The sequence below is a fragment of the Thunnus thynnus genome, chromosome 9, assembly GCF_963924715.1.
Source record: "Thunnus thynnus chromosome 9, fThuThy2.1, whole genome shotgun sequence".
Classification (NCBI taxonomy): domain Eukaryota; kingdom Metazoa; phylum Chordata; class Actinopteri; order Scombriformes; family Scombridae; genus Thunnus; species Thunnus thynnus.
Genome location: NC_089525.1, coordinates 21,718,270 through 21,734,710, shown reverse-complemented (window position 1 = coordinate 21,734,710; position 16,441 = coordinate 21,718,270). Strand labels below are relative to the sequence as shown.

General features: G+C 38.5%; 1 protein-coding gene across 4 annotated transcripts; it reads right to left on the bottom strand.

Moving 5' to 3' along the window:
• Positions 1 to 745: 745 nt before the first annotated feature.
• On the bottom strand, positions 746 to 16,366 carry lamp2 (lysosomal-associated membrane protein 2). 4 transcript variants are annotated; one of them, XM_067599691.1, is made up of 10 exons: positions 16,192 to 16,366; positions 12,494 to 12,609; positions 11,525 to 11,735; positions 11,262 to 11,423; positions 10,907 to 11,160; positions 10,681 to 10,800; positions 8,821 to 8,875; positions 8,567 to 8,737; positions 3,523 to 3,686; positions 2,089 to 2,187 (listed from the first exon to the last, which is right to left on the bottom strand). In XM_067599691.1, the coding sequence occupies exons 1-9, from the start codon at positions 16,235 to 16,237 to the stop codon at positions 3,544 to 3,546; spliced, it is 1,278 nt and encodes a 425-aa protein (XP_067455792.1). In that variant the 5' UTR covers positions 16,238 to 16,366; the 3' UTR covers positions 2,089 to 2,187; positions 3,523 to 3,543. The 4 variants fall into 4 exon arrangements, with proteins under 4 accessions (XP_067455793.1, XP_067455792.1, XP_067455791.1 ...); XM_067599692.1 differs by lacking the exon at positions 3,523 to 3,686 and having other exon boundaries at positions 746 to 2,187; XM_067599690.1 differs by lacking the exon at positions 2,089 to 2,187 and having other exon boundaries at positions 2,828 to 3,686.
• Positions 16,367 to 16,441: the final 75 nt, after the last annotated feature.

Sequence of the window (16,441 nt, the reverse complement as noted above, 5' to 3'; positions counted from 1 at the left end):
ACGACCCCAAACATACAGCTAAAGTCATTAAGAACGACCTTCATCGATAAGAGGAACAGCAACAGATGGTTTGACCCCACAAAGTCCTTATCTTAACATCATCGAGTCAGTCTGGGATAGCATGAAGAGACAGAAGCAGCTGAGACACCTAAATACACAAAAGAACTGAAACAACTTCTCCAAGATGCTTTGCAGGTGTACTGAGAAGAACTGATGCAAAGCTTGGTCACAACAAATATTGATTTGATTTGGGTTTCTTCTGTTTTCTGCACTTTGTATGAAGTTAACTGATAAACACTATTCATGACATTATTCATGAGAACATCCTCACTTTACTTTTAGCACCTAAAACATGTATATATTATAGAGAATTGCTTGATTCTGTAATTATTATTTTTACCCATCAGTAGTGCAGTTGTGGGACCAGAAACAGCAAGGAAGTGAAGTAAAGGTAAAATGTTTGGTTTTAAATTTGTCTCAGTAATAGGTTAAGCCGACATGATCTGTCGTGACCTCAGGGTCAACTTGCATATCTGCACACATGCCAGTTATAGCCGGGGTGAGAGTCATGCTTCTGTGTACCATTACAGGCTATAAAAAGCACATCATTGATCAAAGTTGAACGGACAGTTTGAGCAGTAGCAGCAGTTAACCTTTGAACTCAGTCCAGTCACAAGACTTGACGCTCTGCGGCTCGATAAAAGCAGGACACAAACTGCTCAAAAAAAAGAAAGAACGACAGTGATACAAAACAAGAACGAAACTTTATTTAATTTGTTCCCCACTTGTGTTAAACAAGCTCATCACATCACATTCTTCATCAGATGGAGACAAGCTTCAAGCAAGCAACTCAAGAGGTGCACAACAGAAAGGCACAAACTGTCGGGGGGGGAATGATCAAACGTATAGAACTGAGGATGACATCTATAAAATGGTGTGAAATAAGACCAGGGAGGGGAAATATTACTCATGGCCTTCATACTGTCATCTATCTGCTCAAGCTGTTGATATTTCTGAACTATCACATAGTGGGTGGTGTGTGGATCTTAATCGAACCAATGTTCAGTTGTCAGATTTATGTACATTCAACTAAATTTGATCCTGGAGACCAACGTAGTGTTTACTTAAACCAGGATTGAGACTCCCAAATGCCAAAAATATGCATCTGTCACAGTAATAACAGAGAATTACAAGAGGACAACACTATAATTAACTTGTCAAATACTCACATGTTAATCTTTTAAAACTAAATGTACAATTAAAGAAAAACAAATTTTCCATCCTCCTAACGTGAGCAACAGAAATATAAACGTCTAACATCACACATTTCCAAAAAAACAAAACAAAACTGGTCCCAGTGCTGGTAAAGTGTCTTCATAAGTTAGTGTCCCTTTCATCAAGCTACAACTAAGTGTCTAAATGTGCAGCAGATTTTAATTTAGGTGTTAATTTCAATGTTAAGTGTTGGTTAAAGAAACAAAAAAGTGCAAAAACCAAACAAAAACAAGCAAAAAACAGTGGTTTGTGGGGGTATGAATGACAACAGTGGATCTATTAGCTTGCTCGTACATTCAAGTCATCAAAAATCAACGTCATTCATTCTATACAAGAGATTAATTTACACATATACTATTGTACAGCACAGAAACTGAGAGGAAAAAACCTCTTGCGGTGGGAGAAGAGGGAGGGAGGCTCTCTGGGGAGGAGAGGAGGTAATGGTGGACGGCTACTCACAGCCATAAATTCGATTTTTAAAACATGCAATCTATAATCAAACGATGCAATATCGATCATAAATGTTTTGGTACTGGATTCAGTCATTGGCATCGAAGCAAAAAACAAAGAAAAACCATTGAGAGGGTGGTTTGCCGGGATCAATTTTAAACTGTACGAGAAATAAGCTATAAAGGTTATTTTCAGGGAGACACTGCCTCACAGGAAACAGAAGGGGAAGGGATGGCGTTACGGGAGGAGTGTGTTTAGTTTTTTTTTGTCAAGAGTTGTGAGGGTTGGGAAGGTGAGAGGCAGAAGCAGCCGGGTTGGATTATACAGACTGGTAGCCAGTGCGACTCTTCCTCCGACCAATGAGGTAAGAGATAAGCACAAGGATGATTAGGAAGCTGAGCGCCACGCCCACTGCAATGGGCACCAAAAAGCTCAAATCAGAGTCCAGGAAGCATTCCTCAGCTGACAGACAGGAAGACACACAGACAGAGAGACAGCAGGTTAGTGGATTAGACAGCAGAAAACACTACGACGAGGAGGAGGAGGAGGATTGAGGAATTTAAAGTCCTTAAAGGGTTCGAGATGAAGCAAAAGTAGCATGAAAAGAAACCTAGAAAATGACATTTCCACAAAGAGAATCAAAATTATGTAGAAGAAAGCGTCATTAAATGTTTTTAAAGGCACAAGAAGGAAATCACTCAAGTGGAAATTTCTCTCGTTATTCTATGTATGAACATTAATTTCAGGCAGAATGATCAGAAAAAATCTTTAAGGAATAATTTGACCTTTTGGGAAATATTGTACACTTATTTGCTTTCAGGTGTTCTGGGGTCAGATGACAGGATAGATATCAAGTTAAATATACAGTTAGCTTAGCTTAGCCTAAAGACTGGAAACGATGGCAAACAGCTAGCCGGGCTCAGCCCGAAGATAAAACAAAATCTACCCACCAGCACTTTTAGGGCTCATTAATTAGTTAAGTTATATCATATTTATTTAATCTGTACAAACAGAGTGCAAAAACAACAAGATGTGGGTTTATTGGCGGGGTTATGCACTAACTGACTGACTCTTTCTGGGCTGTGACCGAATTCACTCCCTATTTGCTTAATAGTGCACAATATTTACCCTTAAACATTTCATTTGAGTGAGTTAATGGAGTGTGCAAATGTATGCTGTATATAGTGTACTCAAAAATGACAAAAATGGGATGAAAAAGTTTGTCCATAGCATGTACACTTTTCTATCAATTCCAAGTGTGTCGCATTTCCTAGATGCTACACCTGTCAACGATGGTGCAAAAATGATGATTTAGTGTCTGAAATCTCAACTCACAGCTCACTACAGAATAAAACATTTTAGTGTATATAGGAAGTAATGAATGACAGTGCTGGGGTCACTGCACCCAGACAAGAAATAGTCTCATGTATCACCTCCTGTAAACCCACAACATGTTGTTTTTACATTTTGTTTTAGTGCAGATTTAACAAGATTTTACATGTTAATTAGAGAGCTTTTAGCTTTTAATCTTTGAACAGAGCGAGGCTAACTGTTTCCCCCTGTCTCCAGTCTTTGTGCTAAGCTAAGCTAACTGGTTGCTTCATATTTACCATACAGACATGAGAGTGGTATCAATATTCTCAACTAACTTGGCAATAAAGTGAATAACTATTTCCCAAAATCTCTGTCAGGCAGCACTGAACACTACATGGAAACATTAATGCAACACCACACTGGTAATTTTTCATAATCAGGCAAAATGCAGAGAAGCAAACAAGCAGCGATTGACTGACTAACATCTAAATGAGGCAGGTTTAACTAGAAAGACTCATAGCCGCTGGCCATGTTTCTCTTTCTTCCGATGAAATAGGCCAGCAGAACGACAAGAATGAGAACAAGCAGGGCCACTCCGACAGCTATGGGAACAAGGAAGCTCTCCGCATCACCCTGGCATTCCTCAGCTAGACGAGAGTGAAGAGAGCAGAGAGGTGAATGTCTTATAGGTTGAACAGGAGTTTAAAAAAAAAAAAAAGGATGATTAATGCATGGACAGCAGGAGAAGAGAAGTAGCCCCGCTAACCAAGTATTTGGTGCATGAACAGCAGTTTTACAAATGAATAAACATTTACTCAAACATCCAGGACAACAACGCATTTTTATTTTATTTCATGAATGTCAAAATGCTAAAAAAGCTCCACGTCAGTCTGACACACAATTTGAAATCCAATTTATTATAACTAACAGCGATAATACGATAATAATGGAGATGAAATCAGCAGTCATTTTGTATCCACATAACACACATGAATTGATCTGGAAGAAGATGATCCTGCAGCACAAATTCCCTTTGCTGAACATGTGCAATGTTCTCCACAACTGAAGGGGAATTAAATAATGATCTGAAGCTTAGCAAGTTACCAGAACAATAGCTCAACAGTATTAATGAGTTACTGAATGTACAAAACTGATTTTTTTTTTAATTAAAGGCACTATTATCATGATGATAAACCTACTGGATGATTTATTGAGGAGAAGACAGGTGAACCTTGAGAAAAATGTCTAACATTACTATTTATACTAGTGCTGCAAAACCATCTTTATAATTAAGGCAACTCAAGTTTTTACAAAGCTGAAATAAACAAGACAGCAACGACCACAAGCCTGCATTTGATTTAAGAGCTATTATTCATACACATATACAATGTCCTGGGGAAGCAAAGTTTTCTGAGCAACTTAAAAATGCAAATAATTTGAGCGAGTCTCATATAACCGACTGCGTTGCTCCAGTTGGAACAAAGCAAACAGTAAATAACACTCTGCTAGAATTAAGCAACAATACACAGCAACTAACGTGTCACATCGGCTTACTATCGTTACAAAAATACACATTCTTGGGCTTGCCTCCATCCCGGATGCTGCTTCACCGCAACCTGCACCGACTCCCTGACTTAAAGATCTTTGGGTGCTTTCACATCAGTGGTTTGGGTTTATTTGGATCAAAGACCAGAAGAAAAATAAAATAAAAGCCTTTAAGCTCTGGTCTGGTTTGTGTTCTCACTGGCTTATTTCAAAAGAGCTGTAACCATGAAGTCATACGGACTCATAGGCGACTCATTTATAACGACTGTGGTCCTGCATCATCATCATCGTTTCATTCATTTATGTTCTCTGGTGTCACAAAACAACCTGATTATGAGCATCATTAGTCTGGACTGCAAATAGGCCTCATATGTCATATGGTAAATACTGGTGAACAGAAACAGGACAAAAAAAAAGGCATTTTGTCCTTTAATATTATGGGAGGAGAGCTCATCACGCCTCTGGTAATACTTTGGTTTAACTCTTTCATGTATCAGAGAAAATCTCCACACTCCTGTACTGAGGTGCATCAGTGTTACCATGGTTATCACATTGCATAAATAGATTGGGAGATCGCTTTCTTAACAGTTCATGATCAGCAGATTGATTTAATAGTAACTTTTGATTTTATGCTAAAATCTCATATAATCACAAAATCTTGCAGTTGGTCTGTTTGCACCTCAAACAGACCAACTGACCAACAGAGTACGCTTTTCAGACAATCTCAGTGCGGTTGGAGTTTGATTTAACTAGTTTCACCAGAATTAATTTAATCTGAACCAAACAGATGTGAAAGCCCCTTCAGTATGAGTGATGTTCTCCTACATTACAAAAAAAACAACAACAAAAAAAACCCAGTTTTGTCTATTTAACCTGACAGATTTTAATTTGTGCCGTTTCGTTTGTGCTCTTCTCGCTGGTTTGGTGTACTTCTCTGCACCAAAAAAGGATTTTCTAATACCTGAATCAGTCTGGGGTTGTTCGTTTATGTTGCCGGGCCTCTGCCAGTCAAATCTGATCACTTCAACACCCACACACAGTCCTGACGAAGCAGGTTAGCTGAACTTCAATTGTTCAGTCATGAGGAGAAACATAAACTGATTTGATTTTCAGGAGCTTTAACACCCTCTGATCCAACTACATCTTTCAGAGCTCAGGCCAAGCCCAGGCCTATACACAGGTGAAATAACGTGACACAGTTTCAAACACAAATATGCAAAAAATTTAAAGAGCGCCTTAGTGCATTTACATGTAAATATCCTCCTCTCAGAATGATCTGCGCTGAGAGTGAATATCTACACAATAGTACTGTCCCTTTTCTAAACCTAATGCCAAAATGTATTATGTATGACTTTTCTTTTCAGGTTTATTCTCTGACTTGAACTTGTGCAAGTGTAAGAGACCTTTTAAAACAGCAGACATTTTGACATAACAGGAGAAGCACAGGTGTAATTAATAACACTAACAATGACAGCATCGGTTACATTGTTAATGTTATTACTCCCACCTGGGCTTTTACTGCTCGACATATATCAAAATGTCTTCTGTGGAAAAAAAAAAAAAAGGTCTGTCAACGTTCAAAACAAACACACATTTTGATTTCACATTCTTAACATAATTGGAGCCACATGATCAGGACATTGATTCAAATATTTCTCCTGCTCTACAGGGGCAAACATGGGCTAAAGCACATTTTCCTTTGACAACTTTCCAAATGGAGTAGACCTTCATCCTTGTTAATGATTCTAGGAGCAAAGAAAAGAAAGCTGCTCGACTATCTTCCTTATGTTTCTGAAGGATTTTCAGCTGAAATGCTGTGGATATAATTGTTATTCTTAAGTGCTGATAATGCAAATAATTGCAGGGATGAAAAGCCAAACCATAAAGGAAGTAAAAACTAAAAATGTGCACAAAGATTAAATAATGACAAAAGCAAAAACAAAAAGGAATGTCTGCAGAGCAAATGCAGGTTCCTGAAATTACAACATATCTAGTGCTGGAGATATGTACGACTTAAAATAACTATGTACTGTATACTGAACATACTGACAAGAGTATGAAGTCTCATTCAATAAAAAGTCATTTTACATTGTGATTTCTTACATTTAAAAAAGGGGGTTTGTATGGATCTTGCACTTGCTCCATTAACAAAAACAACAAAAAAAGGAAAAGACAAGACATCCAGAAAACAACAAAAAACAAACACAAACATGGGGTGTGAACAAGTTTGGTCCTTGAGAACACCAAGCCTCAGATCTTGATATTGATTTTACATTTATCTCATCATTAAAGACCCTTTAGCTGATTCAAAAATGCTTGATGTGCATTTCATGTCTCAAGATGACCAGTAACTTTTAATACCAGCAGATAATAAAATCAATTTTTCTTTATGAAACTACGTCTCAAGTTTAGATTTAAGCTCTTGAATTTTAAGTTATTTGCCAATTAAGTTGATTGCACATGAACCCCAAGGACCAGGCTTGGGAACCCCGTGATATTTCATGATTGCAGACTGGATTTAAAGGGTCTGATATCCAACATAAGTCTTTCTTCGACCAATCACGTAAGCGATCACTACAATGAGAATCAAGCCAGCCAGAGCAGCGCCAACAATGATTGGGATTAAGATGCTGGTGTCATCCAATGAACATTCATGGGCTGCAGATAAAAAGAGAGTCAGTCAACAGGTGGATTAACAAAACACATCCTGAGAGACAAAGAGTGAAGCAGCAGCACAGCAGAGTTGAGCTGTGCGACAACGTACAAACACTTCACGTCACCACTTTAAAGCTGTCGCATGGCACCTTTTTTCATTTGAATGAACATCTTTGATATGACAGATGATGGTAGATGAACTTAATACGAATGAAGAGATTCTGCAGGAGGACGTCTTTCGAGTGATCAGGAAGATGGGCTTTAGTTCGGGATGGACTTGGTTTGAAATGGTTTTTGTAGGATTTGGGGGTCAAACAAATTCTGACACCAAACTGTGTCTGTTTTTAATTTTTTCTCTAATTTTTGCTTCTTTTCCTTGTGAAATACTGGAAACTTTCACCTCCTCAAGCCTCTAAAAATTCTTCAAATTACTTCTGATGAGTAATCATGAGTAGATGTTGCTTGAATTTAAGGGTTCACAAGCCAAACAGGTTGAGAATCATTCATTTAAAATGTATTCAAACTATTTCTCTTGGTTGATAGTTTAATATGAAGTAAAACTAATTAACCACCAGTCATGACGTCGGCTGTCTGTGATTTATTTTTTTAGCCCTAAACAAAGTATGTCAGTGGTACCGATCCAAAACTGTACATTTTATTGTGCAGTGCAAAATTAATTATTAAATGGTTAATTATATCATCTTTTATTATAAAATAAAACCAGGTATTTTACTATAGGTATACTATATTTTACTATAGGTTTGTTTGAAAGGATACAAAATGTTTCAGAAACTGTTTCAGCTGCACATCTTACTTAATAAACATAATGTTGTATTAATGATGTCCTGCTGCAAGAGAGCTTAAACTGTGTTTAACTGTTTTATGTCAATATAAATTCACTTGAAAACAAATAATACTTACCTCAAAATACACACAAGAGTTAAGTTATGGCTTAGATTAAATATTCACACTTATTATGTTCTGCTATTAATTAAGTCCTGAATGGAACATCTTTAATTAAACCAAAAAAAAAAAAAGGAATTCTTAACTTCTTAACTAGTGCAAAACTGCACTTTTAACAAGTAAATATTTATTGAATTCTGCTTGTTTATGCTGTTAAAAAAATCTGAAATGCTATCGTAAATGTTTTCAAATGACACTCTGTCCTTGTGTTGCTTCAGACTAACAATATGAGCCTTCAAACACAACAAAAATCCTCTTCCTCATTTCAACCTTTAGAGTCATTGGCACATTTTCCAAACTCTCACTCAGTCTGTTCAAGCCCCGGCCAGCAGTGAAGGTAAAGAGACATAAAGGAATAACCTACCTGTACTGAAAACACCCTTCTTCACTCCAAAGGGTTGAATTTGCAGGTCGAAGGTGAAGATGGTGAGCAGGTTGGTGATGGTGTAGTTCTGCTCCTTATTACACATGTAGGAGCTGCCGACGGCGGCCTCCCACAGACTCAGGTTGCTGTTCACCTCAGAAAACACTACGCCTTGAAAGAAACATACAGATGTAAAGACAACGTCTGGGTCTGCTGCCTGGTGTATGTTGGGTAGACATGAAACTTTTAATTACCGGAGCTTGGTTTTGCGGTGACGTTCAGAGCATGTAGGCGGAATTTCTTTGTGTCCTGTAAGAAGAAAAATACAAGTTCAGATATGAAAAATATACATCAAAAGGAATTTATTTTGAATATATAACATTTTGCAAATGTTTAGCAGCCCTTGTTACTACCAAAGGCATCCGGGATACAAACATTTCCTTTCTCAGTCCTCGGTGATGAGTGATACAGTCAGTGTAGTACAGTCACATTTCGTTGCATTCTGTCTAATTCTGTGAACTTATATAATGTTAGAAAAGTTTCAGCCTGTTTTTTTTAAATCCATCTAATTCAGTGATTACCAACCAGAGATACGAAAAGATAACAAAGACGGTGGTGCAGCTGAGCTTCTTTTGAAAAAACACAAAACAAAATCCCAGAAATTAGGATTTGATGTTTAAAAATTGCTCAAATATTTGTATTTCAGATGAAAATGAACACCTAAACAGGATTAAAAATCTCTATATTTCTTGAGACAATAACCTTCCAGCTAAACAGCTTCACAACAACTTGTAAACTACGACTTGAGTTTATTTATAATGCTCATCACCCAAAAATTCTCTCAACACTTTACAAGTTAAAACTAGAAATACTGCCTCACGGTTGTAGCTTCCGCCAACCAGTCAAGTTTACATCCATGTCTGTCCAGACTTGTATAATATTTGTACTGAAGACTTGAAGGAATTTAATAAAAGGTATTAAGTGTATTTTTCTTGTATATGTTCACATTTGGCCAATAAAGCTGATTCTGATAGAACACAAAGTTGTAGTCATGACGGTAGACAAAGCCTCAGATATGGATGTTGCTGCAAAGAAGCTACAAATACTAAAACGTGGATGTTTCACACACATCTTCAACCCGACAGCACCGAAGATCTAAACAATCACCACAGTTTCAAGGTGGGAACCAAGATTAGTGTCACCAATTCAGTATCCAATCAAATGTGAAATAAGGTCACAATCTCCCCTCCTGTTCCTGAGTTTTGGCATTGAATAACAGCCACACACACACACACACACACACACACACACACACACACACACACACACACACACACACACACAGGTAATAACGTTAATATGACAACAGGACTGAGGTTAGGGATCTAAAAATAGAGATCAAACCAGAACATAATTAAGGTAACTACTTGTCAAACAGTGATTTGATTTCCCAGCTGGTTAAATTAACGAGAGGCCGCAGATGTTTTCAGCCTGGATCTGAAAATCTCAACAGAACTTCCTCCTCAATATGCAGCGGAAGTTTATTCCAAAGAATGGGAGATCGGTGGGCAAAGGCTCTACCACCAAAAGATTTTTGTTAAATGGACGAACAGTTAGGTAAACCAGGATGTGATGGAGTATACGGGGTAATAAGGCTGCAGATACACGAAGGAGCCATTTAAGGCCTTATGAGTAAGATGGAGGATTTTCAGCTCTCGCTTGAATTGGTAGCTAATGCAAAGACAAAATATCAGTAATGGTGTTATATGATCCGACTTAGATCTTGTGATGACTCTGGCAGCTGCGTTTTGGACCAAATGGAGACCTTTAGTTGCGGTCATACTGTGTAGGCCAGAGGAAAGTGCATTACAGTAGTCGATTCTGGATTTTATAAATGCATTTACAAGGATTTCAACGTCTGAGTTGGATAAAATGTGGCGTATTTTGGCAATGTTACAAAAGTGAAAGAAGGCAGTTCTTGTTCTCTGGTTCTGAGAAATTGGGCAGCCTTTAAGATTATTGAAAAAGAATCAGAAAACAATTAAAACACAATCTTAAATGTCACCAGGCCTGTGTATTAAACAGATACAACTAACATGCTGTTGAGAACTTACATTGGCAAAGGTGAACATGATGGTCATTGAGTTGGACACCAACACCAGCTCACTGCTGTTGACTCCACATGATCCAGAGGCGACGGTCCCATTAGGATCCAAGTTCATCTCCTGATATTTCTACACCAAATGGAAGAGAACGGAACCAAATCAGCAACAGCTACAAAGATCATCTGTGTGTATAACATCTGGAAAACAAAGGGATTAATTGTGTTTATAAACATACGTCTCCTTGCTTGAAACCAATCCGCAGGCCGAAGTCGGCCAACAGGCAGGCTGTGCTGTTCTCATCTGGCTTGATGCTGTACTTCCCAGTGGTGGGTGATGGGAGGGTGGGGGTCGGGGTGGTCGTAGGAGGAGGAGCAGGGGAAGTCGAGTTTGTGACAGGAACCGCTGTGGTAGTGGTAGGAGTGGTGGTGGGGGTGGGAGCAGCAGTGGGGGCAATGGTGGTCGCGGGCACATCAGCGGCACAAGTGGTGACTGTGACGAGGAGAAAAAAAAAAAGAGAGACGAGGTCATAAATAGAGACGGGAGACAATCATTAGAGCCAGGATGAGATGTGAAGCTTCATCTGTACTTACGGTTGTCACTCTTGCTGCCGTTACTGACAAAAGCCTGTATGAGCACGTTCCATAGAGTCTGATTGACAGAGTCGGACTGGATCATGTCTTTACTCTTGCAAGAGTAGCAGGTGTCCAAGCCTACGTCTGTAATATGAGGCTTCATGGTCACTGATGCGGTTTCTAAAGAAACAAAACAGAAATTAAAAAAAAAACCAATATCAGCATTTAGTAAGAGACCTTTTGTCCACACTTTTGTTTGCACTGTGAGATGCAGAAGTTACCATTTGACACAGAATTGGGGAAGACGGTTGAGTCGCCGAGATTGTAGGAAAACGTGATGGAGTCCGCCTGGTATGTATTTTCTTTCACGGCGAAGTTCATGCTCCAGGAGTGTCCTTCTCCAAAATTGAGCTTCAGCGTTGAGCTTGTGGCATCACAAGCACTTCCATTGGTTGGGACTTGACTAGGAAGTTCAAACTCAACTGTTTCATTCTGAAATGAGAGTTTATACAGTAGATTTTGTGAAAAACTGTTTAAAAACAAGCTTGATACATCTAAAGAAAAAATGTTCCTAAGCAGAGTTTAAGACAGACACAGAAAAGGTTTACTGATCACAGTATTAATATATACAAAAGTACAAAGTACAGTTAAGGAGCAGTTTACAAAAAGCTGTCATCCCTTTTTTGTTTATCTGATGTGCATGACAAAAATATGAATTCTGACAAATGTTTAGCTCTGAAAAACATTCATTTTAAACATCAAACAACAAATGTTTTCATCACCTAAAGTATTTCCCATGTTAAGATGACATTGGCCGGAATCTGTTAGACAGCTAATATGATAAATCTATTCCAGTAGGAAAAAGTAATAAAGACAGATAAGAATTTTTTTTAAGATTACGTAAATTTCTGTGAGCTCTATGTGGCCCAAATACTCACTAGTGAAAAGACAGGACATAACAATTACAGGATATGCACGCGGACATCTCACAAACTGAAATGCTGAGTAGAGAGAATATTTCTGCTTGGTAGTGACTCCCCTCGTTTCCCCCTTTTCATGGTGACATTTTCTTCCCACAAGACCTGTCTGATTATCGAGCCACTGAGGGTTTCTGGAAACTGCAGCGCTGCTATGCTGCATTAGCAAAGCACGCTCACAAGTCTACTGTGTACCCTGATATACTGTATATATACTAACACAAACACGGTCAGTCAAAGTAGAAGATTGTGTGATTAAGAGCAGACACTCACCTTATTGCTGGCGACTTCATATGAGACTGAGAAGTTGACCATTAGATTTGCATACAGGCATAACTTGCCGTCTTTGTCATTGACCGACACCTCGGTACCATGCGACACATGGATTTCTGAAAAGAAAAGAAGTTACTGAGTTTATTCTGAATTATTATATAGAGAAATCAGTCCAGCTGGAATTTAACAGGTTACTGTCTTTTCACTAAAAATATAGTTGAAACAAGTGTTAAAGTCGTGGACACTTCATGTGAAGTCCATCTGTTCCAATATGAGAGACTAAGAACTAACATGTTTTCAAATACAAAGTCGGTACAACGTAGTGGACAACGAGAAAACACAAGTATTATTACTAATATTTTTAAAGGACAGTGCACTGTACAATATAGATTTCTGTCATACTTGCAACAGAGTTATACACATTTCCACTGGTGCTAAGAAACTGCATACAGTTTAACAGAAGACAGGCCAAGGTCCACTTGGATTAACTATCATTTTGACAATCTGCGCTGTCATCAACTCAACAGCTGCCTGCTGCAATCCGCAGGTCACATAAGCTTATGAAGCACACAACATGAACGCAAACTCATTCAGATGACCCTGGCTGTAAAAATACTTTCTTTTTATTAGAGAGCCAGATTTAGAGTCTCAACGTTACCACAACCTGTACAGGTCTGTCGAGCGCTATCACCCCACCTGTCAGTATCTAGTACATTGGTTAAGTTTCCGTAAACTGAAATCAAAATGTGTGACTATCTACATACCATGGGGACACTTTTTTTTTGGTAAGACAAAAAATGTAAACACAGTCCGAGATAAAGTTTGGTAAGAACATTTGCAGTGGAAACATTGTTGAAATTCCTAATTAGGTCACAGAACGATGAGTCACATATTTTGGTTTAACGCTGTATTTGTCAGCAGTGGAGATTAACTTTCAGCGTAGGTTCGCAGTTTTTCAAGTGTGTCTTAAAACAACAGTCAGGTGTCCGTACGAACACTCGCTGTAATTATTCCTCCTGTTCATACCGGAAATAAAAAGATCCCCTTCAAATGTGCTTTCAGTGTAAGTGATGGGAGACAAAATCCAAAGTGTGTCCACACAGTCATTTTGTGCATTTAAGAGTTGATCTGATGCTTATATGAGGCTTCAGCAGTCTGCATAGCATCATATTAGCTTCAGATAAACTTTTTAACAGTGGTGGACAAAGTACTCAGATCATTTACTTAAGTAAAACTACCAATACAGCAACGTAAAAAATACTCCATTACAAGTAGAAGTCCAGCATGAACAATCCTACTTAAAAGTAGTGGTTTGGTCCCATATATGACATCATTAGCTTAATATTACTGTTAGTGTTGTAGCTGCTGGAGGTGGAGCTAGTTTCAACTACTTTATATAGTATATAAACTATTTAGTTTAGTCCAGTGGTTCCCAGCCTAGAGGTTGGGCCCCTCCAGAAGGTCACCAGATAAATCTGAGGGATCGTGAGATGATTAGTGGGAGAGGAAAGAAGAAAAAACTAAGTTCTGATACACAAATCTGTTTTGAGTTTTAGGACTTTTTCTCTCATCTTTGATTTTTGGTGAAATAATTGTATCATTTACTGAAATGAAACCATGTGAGAAGTTTAGAGGGGAAAAAAATCACTATTTGGTGGAGTTGTCAACAATTCATAGAGGCTGTTTACACTTGGTTTTAAAATGTGTTTCTGTGATCCGAACACAAGTGGACAGCCTAGACACATCACACCTGTGTCTATCATGCGTCTCCAGGGTGTTCAGATTTCGTTACTGCCTACGTCACTTCTGCTAGAAGATCAAAGGGCCAGTCTGTCACCAGACAAGCGCCAGATTTGTTTTGCACAGGCTAGCTGAGAAAATAAAAATGTTTCAATAACTAATATACATGTACGGGCTAATCCAGCTGTTAAGATTGGCAGGACAAAGTCATTTGGTGTCACCAAAACAACCACCACATCCTCCATTGACAACATATTTTCCTTTTACATCCTTATATGTAAGTACAGTACTTGAATAAATGTACTTAGTTACTTACATTTTGGCACAGAAGGTTTGTGGATTTTGGTCCCAATCACTTATAATGTAAATGCATTATGAAGGGTCAGTATGGCCAGGAGGAATGATTACAGAAAGAAAAAAAACTATTTCAGTGTTCATTTGGGCACTTGACTGTTCCTTTAAACTGACTCACAGCAGTTCAAGCACTGTATTACCGGAAGAAATTACAGCGGATTCCTCATTTGAAACATTTATGTGAAATGAAATTGATCTTGTTTAAAGTGATGGATCCTTCAGACATACACTCCCTCTCGCTGCCTGCAGATCTTCATCAGCAGGTCTACTGGCACTACCAGCCATCGACCTCAGCACAATGGGTGCCAGGGCCTTCTCCTGTACTGCACCCAAACTTTGGACCACCCTCCCACCTCACATCCGCATAAAGGAATTCAAAACTGTTCTTAAAACCCATCTTTTTAAACTAGCTTACTCACTCTAATTACATCAACATCTTAGTTTTTACTAAATGTCAATCTTGACTCATTACTGAGCTGTTGTTTATTGCATGTTTCACTGATGATTGTACTGATGTCTTATTACTGCTTATTGTATTATTGATCTTATATGATGTAAGGTGACCTTGAGTGTCATGAAAGGGGCCTTTAAATAAATTATTATTATTATTATTATTATTATTATTATTATTATTATTATTATTATCATCATCATCATTATGAACGATACATGACATAGCGTTAGTTTAACGGTAACTTACATCACATGACTCTAAGGTACATCACACGACTTTAGTTTAAGGTACATAACGTAACGGTAGTTTAACGGTGCATCACATGACTTTAGCTTAACGGCACATCACGTAACGGTAGTTTAACGGTAACTTGCTGTAGCTGTACGGTCACGTGCCAACTTACTGTAAACCTCCAAAAGTTGCTAACTATTTTAGCCAGCTAACACAACGTTGATGCAACTTATGTTGTACCTGCAGGGCTTTAAACGCCCTTTATACTTGGTAACCTTGCTGTGTGTGTGTGTCTTTATCTGCAGACATCGCTCACACAAGCTTATGTTTCATCATTTAATCAAACTTTAGTTTTCAAATTATCCAAACAGTAAGCTAACGCAAAGTTAGCTACCGTTGCCTGGTCAACACATCATATCATATACGGCTATGATATCAGTACAGCTACAAACGTTTTGCTAGTTTAACAGTTATTTCCAAGATGTAGTTTAGCTGCTGTGCGTTTGCATTAACATTTAAACGTCGAGTATGTGAACGAATGCCGTGTTTTAAGCTTCACACGGCGGTTTAGCTGCGTTTCAGTGGTGTTGTTGACGTAGGTAACAATTAGCAAGCAAGCTAGCCACATTAGCAAAACATCACGACTCCTCGAGTGAACAGCTGATTATGGTTTCGTTTTTTCAAGGCCTGTACAGTTAATTCACCCCAAGAAGGGAACATATATGTGTCTGTAATTTAAAAAGTGGCACAAGCACCAAATATATTCAAATATATTCAAATATCTTCTCACATCTTCATAAAGCCTGAGCTCAGCAGCACCAGGCCCCAGAAGTTTAATCACGTCACTTCGCAGAATCGCATTTTTTTTGGTCTTTCTTTCTGCATTGATTTAAATATTGTTCAATCCAGTTATACGTACCAATTCCGAGTGCGAGGAATAACACAAATGCAGCATATCGGGACATGATCGCCTGGTAGTTTTTGAGTATGCCAGACACCGGAGAGGAGAAGAGAAAGCCGGACAGAGACGCTCACTCAGCGGCGTTTGAGATGAAGCTGAGCCGCTGTACCAGGAAATGGAAGTCATATGACAGGGACCAATGTGTCAGACCAGAGGAGGTGTGGACTATAATCTATCTTTAAATGCCCCCCCCCTTCTTTTCTTTTTT

Excerpts from the sequence above, each read along its gene's own strand:
- lamp2 (XM_067599692.1), bottom strand. The coding sequence starts at position 16,237 with ATGTCCCGATATGCTGCATTTGTGTTATTCCTCGCACTCGGAATTG. Across the intron at positions 11,161-11,261 it reads CGGCAGCAAGAGTGACAACC|TCACCACTTGTGCCGCTGAT; the intron begins GTAAGTACAGAT and ends TCCTCGTCACAG. Across the intron at positions 10,801-10,906 it reads TTGGTTTCAAGCAAGGAGAC|AAATATCAGGAGATGAACTT; the intron begins GTATGTTTATAA and ends CATTTGGTGTAG.